Source organism: Triturus cristatus, chromosome 7 (assembly GCF_964204655.1).
Source record: "Triturus cristatus chromosome 7, aTriCri1.1, whole genome shotgun sequence".
Lineage (NCBI taxonomy): Eukaryota > Metazoa > Chordata > Amphibia > Caudata > Salamandridae > Triturus > Triturus cristatus.
The window spans coordinates 263,181,108-263,193,939 of record NC_140590.1 but is presented as its reverse complement, the minus strand read 5'-3'; the positions used below and the strand labels follow the sequence as shown (position 1 = coordinate 263,193,939).

Genomic DNA, 12,832 nt, shown 5'->3' with positions numbered 1-12,832 from the left:
GTTTGCAGTCGGTTACTTTGGGCCTGACGAGTGCGACCAGTCTGATCCCAGGTACATAGCACTCAAAGGCTGCTGGAAGGCTGTTAGGAGCTGTGGCTCATCTATGTTTGTCTGCATTTAAACAGCTTCTCTTGTCTCAAGTACTTTCTGACCCTTGTTAAACTCAAAACGATGATACTTCGGACAGCAGCGAGGTGCCAAGTTTGCTCTTATCCTAATTTTACAAAGCAGGAGTTGTAGCATAACATTTTTAACTGCAGCTCTGACTAAATATCACAGCACAAGAGACCTGAAACACAGTGTGAGGATTGTGACATAATGACCCCTCTGCCCCACATTTCTCACGGCCTTACTTTATTCATTTCGGAAGTGGGAATCACCCCGATATATTCTCGCTCTCTCTCGCTCTCTCTCGCTCTCTCTCTCTCTTTATCTCTCTCTCTCTTTATCTCTCTCTCTCTTTATCTCTCTCTCTCTCTTTATCTCTCTCTTTATCCCTCTCACTCTCGCACTCCACTCTGTGGCACGTAATAACACGCCACATAATTACACTCTACTAAATGCAACATACACTCCACATAATACCACTCAGTGCCACATAATTACATACCACATATTTACACTCTACTCAATGCAACATAAATACACTCCACAAAATACCACTCAGTACCACAGAATTACACACCACATATTTACACTCTACTCAATGCAACATAACTGCACTCCACATAATACCACTCAATACCACATAATTACACGTCACATAATTACTGTATTCAATGCAACATACATGCACTCCACATACTACTCAATACTACATAATTCAACGTCACATAATTACTCTCTACTTAATGCAACCTAAATACACTCCGCATAATACCACTCCGTGCCACATAATAACATACCACATAATTGCACTGAACTCAATACAACATAAATGCACGTCTTTGGGTCAAGTCGCGCTATATAAAAAAGCAACAAACAAAAAACGTTTGCAATGCAATAGGTCTCGCAATACTGAATGTTTGCGCTACTGGTGTTGCATTATTATTAGCAATGCCAATAGCTCAAACTTTTATAATGCGGGACCTATTGCATTGCAAATGCTTGTCTCCCTTCCTCCTCGCAGTGGATGGCTGGCCCGACCCCAGTTCATGCAGGCCGGGCAAGGCATCCTCACTGCTCTACCAACCTCCCATCTCAAACTCCAGTATTTAACCAGAAACCAACCCCCAGCTCTGGCTCTTTATCTTTCATAGTGCCATGTACCTGGCATTCTTTAACCCCTGTCGGCCTCCCAGGAGGGCACCTCCCCTGTTAGCACCAGCCCTGACCCCTGGGCCTCATTGTCCTGCAGGAGGCTTCAAAACAAAGGGGATTTTAAACGCAATTTGAGAAAGGCTTCGATTAAAATTGTCACCGAGAGTAATCTGTGAGAAGCAACAGAAAGCAAGCATTTTCTACCCGTACTGTTTTAGTTTTGTTACAATTATTTTTAGCCGGTATTTCCTGTGGGGCGGCGCGTAACTCCGAAAAACAACCCAGATCGGTGTAAAGAACAGGACGCGAGGTACCTACATAGAACAATATGGCTTGTGGTCAGGTTCAGATAGAATTATATAAATTAGGATGTGATTGGGGGGCGGGCTTTTTAAAACGTAGTGCAATGAAATTTTCCTTAGCCTAGAATCACACGGTTTGTTCGGGTTAAGTAGCGCTGAGATTAGAACACAGCTCATCACTTGAATGTAAATATACAACTTGTCCTTGTGCCGGCCATTACGAATTTCCGAGCAAGCAGGGGTTAAACGGTTTAAATAAAAAAATATCGAAAGGTTATATACACCCGATATGCAACAGACACGTAATTTTGAAGAAAAGGAACATTGACGACTTTTAAAAATTGGAATTTGCGTGAATAATAACCCATGTTCACAAAAATAAACACCTTGTTAAAACCATTCTGAATTAGATTACTATACAATCATCGTTACATTCAGGCCCGGTTCTAGAGGGTGGGCCGGGTGGAACAGGCCCACCCAAAAATTAGCTTGGCCCACCCAAATATGAGCCTTGGCCCTCGTAGTAAATCTGCCACCCATGTACAACAACAATAAGAACTGTTCAGATAACTTGTGATGTACGATCCTGCTGCAGAGCAACCATTTGTCTGTTGGTAGTTTTTAAATGCAGATAAACTGAATTTTATGGGAATAGCTCAGTGGGTTACTACCTCTGTCACAGATATCCTTGTGTTTCTTGCAGTTCAGAAGTTACTATCCTACACAGGACATTGACCTATAAACTATCATCAAAGAGGGTTTCTCCCTGAAGGCTCGCACAGAGGTAGCCCGAGTAGAGTCACTTGCTAGATACTCCCACCTTAGAAACCTCCTGTTCCCATCAAAGGGACATTACATGGAAGAAAGCACTTTTTGAGAGTGATAACATTTAGAAAGAGACTTGGAAAAGAGTGTTTTACTGTACCTTGTAAGACTAAAGAGAGATAAAAGGAGGGCCCAGAAGCAGGCCTGGCTAGATATATAAGCGATAAATCGGGCCAGCAGTGGCCCACCCAAATGTACCCTTGGCGCACCCAATCAAAAATTCCTGGAGCCGGGCCTGGTTACATTTGTATGGTGGTACCGTGGGTTGAGCACCAGCTGACCCCATGTCACAATGATCCTGACCAGGGCTGCTGTTAAAGACAGCAATGCATTCTGGTACTTGTAGTTTTGATTTCATCAAGGAGCCCAATAGACTCAACTACCAGATTACAAACGTTTGAAGAAGGAAAAGCCAGGCCTGGAGCATCGTGTCCTTGTGGTAGTCTCTAAAAAGTCTGAGGCCAAAGTCCATATTTCGCCACTCGTATGTTTTGTGACCAAGCATAATTATTTGACCTCTCCAATTCGCTTGGGTGAACTGTAAACATATCTACTAATTATACTGAAAGCTGGTAGCATGCTCGAGTCGTACCATGCGCGCTGTGAACCGATTGTCTTTTTTTGTGAAGCCACTTATTGAATGAGCAATTAACTCGGCATACGTGTTGCATGACTCAGCTGCCTGGTTTCCTCCTCTCCAGTCACACTGAGCATGAATTACAAACTTAGTAAGAGTAACAAGCATTTGCAATGCAATAGGTCTCGCATTTAGGCAAGTTTGAGCTATTGGCATTGTAAATGACAATGCCTTTTTTTAGGTTTTGGTTTTTAAAACATAAATTAAAGGCTTTGCCAATTACAATACCAATAGTTTAAACTCACGTAAATGCGAGACCTATTGCATTGCAAATGATTGTTATTACTTACATGCACCCTCCAAGAGTGCATGTGTCTGCAGTCTGTCTCCCTCCAGCACCCGTCTCTTGCGATGCTGCTCCCCCCTCCTCTTCGCACCTCCTTTGTGCTGCTTGTCCCCTCACTAACCCCCAAAAGGTGCCTGACTATTCCTCCATCGGCTCCGACACAGCGTAGAGTCATTGTGACCAGAGGACCTCCCTTTAGATCTGCAAGGTGATGGGCAGCTCGAGCGGGTTTCATGTATATATCACGCCCAAAAACTCACAACATTGCGGGAGTTTGGACTTTCCAATGCGAGTGGAGCCTGTCCGTTATGTGGAAGGTATTTTGTAACCTTTAACCTCATGTTGCAATTCACAGGGTCTATAGTGGATACCAATATTGGTCATAAATTACAACACCGATTTTTGAAGGCTCTCGAAGTTAAATAAGTATGCAGACTAGTGAGGAGATTATTCTAGTTTGCACGAACGGACGTTCAATGTCTGCTCCCACCCATCAGCTGCCAGAGGGTGTGCATGAGCACGGCTTCTGTGATGTGGTAACGTGTTCTGTTTTATGTGCAATAATTTAATGTATGCGTCTCTCGTTTTAACATTTTTCAGGTAGTCATTGATGTTCTGTAACAGTAAAAAACGTGAATTGCCATGTTTTCTTTTCATTGGCAAAATCCGGACACTGTTTTAGTTACTACAAATTGTATTGTGTAATGTTGTGCTAAATGGCACCTGCCTGCAAACTGGCACCACCAGGCAGATGAAATACCCCAGCTCCTTGAATATTATGCTAATGACATTTTTTTTGTTTTGTTTTTATTTTGTCGTCCTCAGAGATGCCCTGGATGCTTTGGGCTTGAAGCGGTATTGCTGCCGTCGGATGCTCTTGTCGCATGTGGACCTCATCGAGAAGCTACTGAACTACGCCCCCCTAGAGAAGTAATCCGAATCTAGGGACCTATGGAGAGGTGCACTTTTCAGAAGTAACCCTACCAGCTGTGGAAGCGATATATCCCCATGCTCCACTCCGCTACCGTAGCCTACCATGCAGCTGTAACCTCACGCCTCCCTGCCTATGGAGCTGCAGCCGAATTTGGAGAATCAATCCGCAGATCCCCTTGTAGTTCTATTCCCCCCCCCCAGAAGCTAACCCTCTAACCAGGCTGAGACCTTAGATCCTACCGTCCAACAGTGGCACACCCCATGCCTGAAAATTCCTCTCGACGTTACACCTCCTTTCACGCCTACGAAAAGTAACTCTAATTTGCAGGTCACTGTGGAGAAGAAACCTGCAAGCACATTCTGACTGTACTCCACCTTGGTTTTCCTTCATCCACACCCTCCTGTGAGAAATACCGCCCGCTCAACCCACAAAGCAGCATTTTCTGGCCACCCTCAAGAAGTAACTCTTAGTCACCCCCCTAATATTGTCACCCACCATGGTAAGAGAAAACCATACTGGCGTACTATAGCTCTACAGCCCCCGGAAAACCTTAAGGGATTATTTGTGTGCTAAAAACCAGTGAGGGGTGAAGGGGTGTCCAAGTAACCAATTTACCATGTGACTGAAATAGAGGACATTTAATCAGTAGTTTTCCTTTTGTGAGGCTCTGCATGACCCCTACATCCACTTCCTGAAGCACGGATCCGCACCCTTGCTGCTTTCATGTAGATCACAGAAATGGAAGGAATAAAGGCTTGTTATGTATAACTCATATTGGGTGTCCCGAGATTGACTTTTAATGTAAGTATAATATTGAAATGAAAATTACCATATTTCAAGCAAGCCTGGGTGGAATTTGCGGAGCAAAAAAACTCCGCTGCTCTACGCGGAGCTCCGCGAGCAGCGGGGTGCTTTAGATAAATGCCATTCGCAGTGATTTTCAGTGCAAGGTGCTTATCCGCACTGTGCAATCATCGCGGATGGCAACATGCACAGCACAAGTGGGCGCTGCTTCCTTTCTGCTGTTCAAGTAGATTTGTACTCGCGCTACTGCTTTCTCAACGCAAACGGACAGTTTCTCAACATGAGCGGTAGCGAGCATATGCGACCACTTGCAATGAGAAATCTGACCGCCCGCATTGAGAAATCTCGCCGGGAGATTGATTTTACACGCTGCCATCTTAATGTTGACTATCGCAAAGGAGGAAAAATCTCTCCAGGAGGTGGATTTTCCTCACTTGCACCCGCTAACTTGACGTTGACAGACTTCGAGCGAGGAAAAAACCTCCGCTACACGAAGCAGAGTTTTTCGGAACTCCGCAAGCTTCACCTAACACGCGGTGCAGATAACTCCGCAAGTGGAGCGGAGTTCACTGCCCAGACTTAATTTAAAGGTGTGTTTGGAAAACTTTGTATTCATTTATTCATGTTTAATTTAAAAAATCAACATTTACAGTTTGGGTTAGTATTATTAGAAAGAATTACACTTAAAATATATTTAATAAAATGTTAGGATTGGCATCTGAGTAAGGGTTATAATTAATTTAATCTGGAGAGTGTACGGAATCATTTACTGCAATGTTTTAAATTGATTTCAATGTATTTGATTATTTGTAAGGTTAGTATTAAAATTACTGTGGTTTTGAGTTGTTTTAAATATATTAAATTAGCTTAGAATTATACTATAACTTCATTTTAGTTTAAGGTTGGTGTTGGAAGTAGATACATTATTCTAATTAAAGAACCATGATTTAAGTACTTGTATGATAAGGGTTCATAATAATGAATTTAAAAATTAGAATAAGGAAACAGTTAGCATTATGGTTAAGTGATAGTTGACCAAGTAAAGGCATGTGAAGCAAATTTAAAGTAAAGACCAACAACCAGCTATAAGGCAGTCTTGGGAAGCTCGCGGTGAGCAGCCTTGGACCCAATGGTGAGGAGTTTTACTAGCGATCTGCCTTCAGAAGGAGGATAATGATAGCGTGGGGAGAGTAATCGATTGATAATTTTTTCTACAGGTGAAAAAGAAACAAAAATATGTGGGGAGGATCTTCTAGTGGATAGCTGCATTTGTCCTGTCTGCTCATGGCTAGGCAATTAAAGATGCAATTATCATATTAAATGTGATGTATGGGCTAATCTTTATGATGTTTGAATGCTGAAAATCTGACTGTCGGCCTGTTGCTCTTTAACGAGCATTATTGGGGTTTTTCTGATACATTCCTTTCCTCCTGGTGATGCTTTTTAACATTAAGATCATTATCTTGGATGGAACAAACGGTTTTCCTTTATCTTAACTATAAAGAAAGATCCCCAATCGGGTATACTTCAAGTATTCTGGTTTTATTATTTTTTTAATTTTGGGATTTAATTGTGAAAAGTAGAGCCGCAATGTTTTCCTAAATATAAAATATCATGAATTTGATAAATTATCTTTAGTGTGCCTAATGGAGACCGCTAAACGGGGAAAACCAGATTTTCTAAATTGCTTGCACACTATTTAGATAAACTCAATACCTTGTAGTTATCAGCAAGTTACAGTAGGAAATCTGTAATTACAGTGAGTAGATAGATTCTCTGTTTGGAAAGTAAACCTACAATCTAAATAACAAAAGGATGTTTGGATTCTATGGGTAAAATAAATTGCTCCTGAATCCTTGGTAGAGAAATGCTATTTTCAAATACTTTGTGAGCATTAATCCGCGTTCGCAAGGGATTCATGTAAGCGATAAATCTAACAACCTACTTGTGTACTTGTAATTGGGGTGTAAATATTTTAAAGAACCTATACTTTTAGATTGCTTTTTGGTTTTGTAACTATTTGCTGCTTGCTCTCTCATGCCCGCCACTATAGGACATACCTATGGGACTTTCAAATGTTGGCTCAAGTCTTCTGATCTTGTGCTATATCCATGTTTTTTCTTAGACAATATTCTGAATTTGCCTTTCATTTTGGATCCATGTCTGGCTTTGTGATAACCAGAAAGCTATTTCTTCAAAGATACCTGTTGAAATGAAATCGAGTAATCCAAATGTAGAAAATAATCCTTTATTTGGCAGCACAGCATCGCATATCCTAACGCCAACACATCCAAGTCAAAACTGCCCTTGAAACATTCCGCGTTCTATAACGCAAATAGCAACCATAGCGAAATATTCAAAGAACAACAAAGAAAACATGAAAGCAAAACATTGTGGAGAAGTGTGGCTCAATGGTTAGAGCGGCAGACCTCGATGCAGAGCACTGGTCCGGGACCAGGGTTCGATTCCCGTCGCGGCAGGGTCTCGGGCTATAAACTCCGCGGACCGGATATTCTCGCCTCAGTGCCTATTCTCATCATGGGTCCCACGCTGCAACTCTGGGCAATAGCTTGCTTAATCTCCACAACGGCCCCAACAGTGCTGGGATGCCTGGCCTCACCATGGGGGTGCCCAGGAGTGGACACCTCACATGGAAAGCCAGGAAGGGTTCCTTCAGCGGTATGAGTACAGCGCTGAGATACCCGTAGTGGTGATCGGCGCTATATAAATACCTATACATTTACATATACATTTACATTAACTAATAAGCATATACATTTTATTCGAAATTACATATTGAAATAAGGATACAACACTACCATTTCCCAGAGGCCTTGACCTGGTGGTACAACCCATAATGATCTCCAGCTTCTGGAGGAATCTTCAGGAAGCGACTTGCATTCAAGATCCATGCCAGTTTTTTGGGTCAGTTTGTAGCTTTTTTTTTTTCCTAATAAAGCTTCCAACTCCTGTTTCATGACTATTCCCCTCCCACCAACCCTCGGGCAGGCCAAGGATGGGTGGAGGTATCAGCACACCTGTGATTGGACGGTGCTATCTTGACCACACCGGGGGCATGAGATTCTTAGTGAGCTCTTTAAAAGCCTCTCTTTGCGTCAGTCCAGAGTTGGTCACTGTAAGCGTGTTCTCATTTGGGTGGACCCGTTTCCAGTAAGTCTCAATCCTTGTATTTTGATTGGCCAGTTAGCAGTGTAGACTAATTTCCTGCATCTGCACTCTTTAACAGTGTAGTTGGCTGGCATGCAAGGTTTGGAGAGTTGGTATTGTGAGACTGGTACTTTGTGGGGTGGGGGTTGATAGTAGTATGACTGCACGTATGTGATTGGTGAGAGGGTACTGATGGTAGTGTATTACTATTAGTAACATGTGACTGTAGTTAGTAGTGTGTGACTGCTAGTTTGTGGAGACTGAGTTTTGTCAGCATGTGAGTGCTGACAACTGTGCTTCTAGTAGAGTGTGGCCTCTACTCTGATGGGGTTGGTAGTGTGTGACTACTAGTCTGTGAGGGGGCATAAGGATGCTTCCGGTTCTGTTATGACTGCTCTTCGAAGAGTTTGAAGGTGCTATTGGTACTACATAACTGATAATCCATGGGGAGTGCAAAAGTACCGTCTGTAGTGTTCCTTCTAATCTGTCTAGTGTGCTGAGGAAACGGTGGGCATAATTTGTGTTAGGGAAGCTCTGTGCTGTAATTAGCATGACCATCTCCTTCCAGGTCAATACATAGACTGTTTGAAGTCCTGAACGTTCGTAAGATTGCCTAATGTATTCTGGGTGTGGTAGTCGTTCGTTCAATATCTTTATTCGATTCATACAGAGAATCATAAAAGCACAAAATTAAAAGCATAAAATACATGGTTAAAATGAGCCAAAAAATTTTAGTTGAGAGACCGTCATACAGCATAAGTACAAAAAATCCAATGGGAGATTACAGGTCTAAAATAGATTATCCATAACGTTTCCTAATCCGGAGCGACACTCGTATGAAGTTCAACATAGCACAACAAACTTCAACAGAAGATAGTGACAACAAGTAGTCATAGCCTTCATTATAGGAACATGGTTGCCGCCCCTTCAGGATGGGCTTAATGAATCTAATCCTAGGTTCCTGATATAAAGAACAAAAAAGGACAACATGTATAGTACTTTGACTGACTCTATTGTTGCAAGGACAGGGGGGTAGCCTCTCACACCAACCCCCTTGTTTAGGGAAGGCAAAAAGGAAATGGAGTATATTTAGCCTAAGCCTTGTAAGATAAATCTGCCATTGGACATTAGTCGAAAAAGTTAAATAAAACTGATGCCGAACCTTAAATGCATGACTTGTTGGGCCTCCCAAACTAGATGTATCTAAAAATTTCCAATAACATGCTTTAATTTGGGTTTTTATGTTTCCCTGAATATTTTCAGGATATTCATCTTTCCACCTTTCTTGAGACCAGTGAGTATCTTGATAATACTCAGCATGGATTCAGAAAGCATCACAGCACTGAATCCGCACTCACGGTAGTAGTCGATAACATCCGACGCAAGGTGGATAGTGGCCAAACTACAATACTGGTCCTCCTAGACCTCACAGCCGCATTCGATACCCTGTCTCCCGCCATCTTAACTTCTCGGCTTAGTGAGGCAGGGGTTATCGGACCGGCTTTGAATCTTCTCGACTCTTTTCTCCTTGATAGAGAACAACGAGTAAAGCTTGGAAGTTTTCTCTCCCCTGCCAAGTCATTGCAATGCGGGGTGCCACAGGGGTCGGCTCTGAGTCCGACCCTGTTTAACATCTGTGTGGCCCCCCTTGCCAGACTATTAAGATCGCAGGGGATGGAGGTGGTGTCCTACGCTGATGACACCCAAATTATGGTGTCATTGGCCCATTCCTCTGTCCAGACATCCGCCATTGGCTTTAGGTCATGCATGCAGCATGTTGCAGATTGGATGGTCATCAACTCCCTAAAGTTAAATGGCGACAAGACAGAGGTTTTGGTCTTTGGGAAAGATCTAGACGTCTGGTCGAGTGAGTGGTGGCCTACTACTCTTGGCATCTGCCCCACCCCCTCCTTATCCGCCAGAAATCTCGGCGTGGTTTTTGACACCTCACTTTCCATGACGCTCCAAATAAACAGGACCGTGGCCACATGTTGGGGTGTTATTAGAACCCTAAATAGGATTCGTAGCTATCTTTCTTTGCAGGCGCGGAAGCAGGTTGCAGTGGCTCTCGTAGGCTCCAGGCTTGATTACTGCAACTCCTTATATGCTGAATCCAACAAATGCTTGATCCATAGATTGCAAATTGTGCAGAATGCTGCTGCACGTTTTGTTCTTGCCCTCCCTCTGGCATCTTCAGCTACAGTTGCTAGAAGAGATCTTCACTGGCTTCCTGTCCAACATAGAATCTCTTTTAAGATTCTATGTCTCACTTACAGGGCTCTTGTGGCTGACACTGTAAATGCACTTGGCTCTTTGCTTACTCGCTACTGCCCTTCCAGAACCCTTCGGTCTGCTGGATTATTTCAACTGGTAGTTCCATGCACTAGATTAGCCAGATGGGGAGCGAGAGCTTTCTCTGTGGTTGCCCCTAAACTTTGGAACTCGCTTCCAATTGAGGTTAAGACTCTCCCTTCTTTGGATTTGTTTAAAAAGGCCCTTAAAACCTGGTATTTTACCAAAGCGTATGAATAAAAGTTCGCTGTTTCCGATTGACAAGCTGGATTATTTGTATTTGACTTAGGCGCCTTGACGCCCATTGGGCAAAGTTGTGCGCATGATAAGATTTCATTCATTCATAAACATGGCCCAAACCTATCTTATGCAACATGTCACTAACATATAACAGCCAGGGGATCTGTTTTGCATTATCCAGACTCATACAATCTAAAAGAATTTCTCTAGAAAGTTCGAGGTCGTCCGATAACCATATTTTGCACCATAGTAATAAAGGCGACAGACGAATAATATCAGTCACTTTGGTCATTCCCATTTCGTTGTGGCAGAAGGTGTTTGATGAACCCGATGGAATCAGTAATACCCGTTTTAAAAATTTGTTTTCCATCACCTGTATGACGGATTCTCAGTCCCCCCTACTCCTGCCCCATAAGTGGCCACAGATAGACATTTAGATGTATATAGGGTTTTGAGATGTGCAACAGGTTTTTGACCCAACTTGGCACAAAAACGGAAAAGACCTTCTATAGAACGAGTAGTACTCTGGACTCGAGTCTTCATTAATGGGGCCCAACTTAATTTGTTGTTGAAGAGATTTCCCAGGTAATTAAAGTTATCCACCTTTTCAATGGTGAAGTTATTCACCACAAATTTCCTAGATTTTGACCCTTTTGGGCCACAGACCATAGCAAAGGATTTTGCAAAATTTACTTTTAGGTCAAGGTCCAACATGAAAGTGTTAAAAGCATCTAAGCATGTCTGCATACTATTTCCAGTGAGGGTCATTAAAACAGTGTCATCTGCATATGACAATATGGGAATACTCCTACCATTTACCTTTGGAAAATCACAACAATGGTCCAACAAATACTTCTCCAATCCATTTGTATACACCAAGAATAGAAAAGGTGCCAAAATGCACCCTTGACGGACCCCCTCAGTTGAGGGGATCGGTTTTGTTATTTCACCCCCAGGTCCAAACCTTATGGCCACGGATGTTGCAGCATGTAGTCTGCGGAGCAGCGTAACCAACGGTTCTTCAAAGCCCATACTATCCATCATCTGCCATAGCTTACTTCTGCAAACAGTGTCAAACGCGCTAGACCAGTCCATGAAGGCAAGGTAAATTGCAGAATTCCTTGCCTTCATGTACTTGGCAATAATCAGCGCCAAATTTAAACACTGTTCGACAGTCCCCTTCCCACTTCTAAATCCATACTGGGAGTTCACAATTAAACCAACAGAATCAGCCCACGTTTCCAGTCTGGCCAAAATGACCCTTCCTAATAACTTGCATGATGCATCGATCAAGGATATAGGTCGATAGCATCGGGGGTCACACCTATCGCCCTTCTTAAAAATCGGCACCACCACTGCCTTCTTCCATGATACAGGAATGCTACCAACAACCACAGCCCTGAAGACATTTAACAGCAACGGGGCCCATACTTCTATATTGTGCTTGAAAAAGTCCAAAGGAACAGCATCAGGGCCCGGAGCTTTTAATGATGTACCTTTCCTCAGAGCTTCTTCAACCTCCTCCTGTGTAAGCGAGGAGCTAAGAAGCGAAGCTGTAGATGGTACTACCAAAATTCCTGGGTCATCCAACAAATCCGAGGGTGATAATGCCTTGGGATTAAAAATTTTACCAAAGTGAACTTCCCAGGATTCACCAGTAACCTGCATCACTATGCTTTCCTTGGTATCACTTTTAAACAGGGGACGATTTACTACGTCCCAAAAGAGCCTACTATCTTTTAACTCAGAGGCCTTTTCTAAATCTTCCCAGGCACAGGTGCCTGTGTAAAGAAGGAACTTTTTTATTTATTTAATAAAACCGCTCACCAATGCCAAGTCACAGTGCAAAATGGAGAAATGCACAAATCACCACTGAATGCTCCTTTCTGTACCCTCGAGCCACAGGACATGGATCGTGAATTCTTATCAAATCTCAGCACATCAACCGCTCCCTTCTTAATGTAATAGTATCATTAGCTCTCTTGACTCCTGCGCAGCTCCGCCACAACTTTCTTCCGCTCAGCATCTGTATGCTCCATCCATGCTGAAGACCTCTGTGTTCTTGGAACTTGGCTTCTCATTGA

General features: G+C 42.9%; 1 protein-coding gene across 7 annotated transcripts in view; it reads left to right on the top strand.

The window, feature by feature from the left end:
* The window catches only part of LOC146809365 (DNA-directed RNA polymerases I, II, and III subunit RPABC5-like), a 142,895-nt gene extending 137,879 nt beyond the window's left edge, over positions 1 to 5,016 (top strand). For all 7 annotated transcript variants that reach the window (XM_085616177.1, XM_085616172.1, XM_085616175.1 and 4 more), the window contains one exon: positions 4,136 to 5,016. In XM_085616177.1, the coding sequence (XP_085472303.1) occupies positions 4,136 to 4,244 (109 nt within the window). In that variant the 3' untranslated portion in view covers positions 4,245 to 5,016. The remainder of the gene's footprint in view (positions 1 to 4,135) is intronic.
* Positions 5,017 to 12,832: the final 7,816 nt, after the last annotated feature.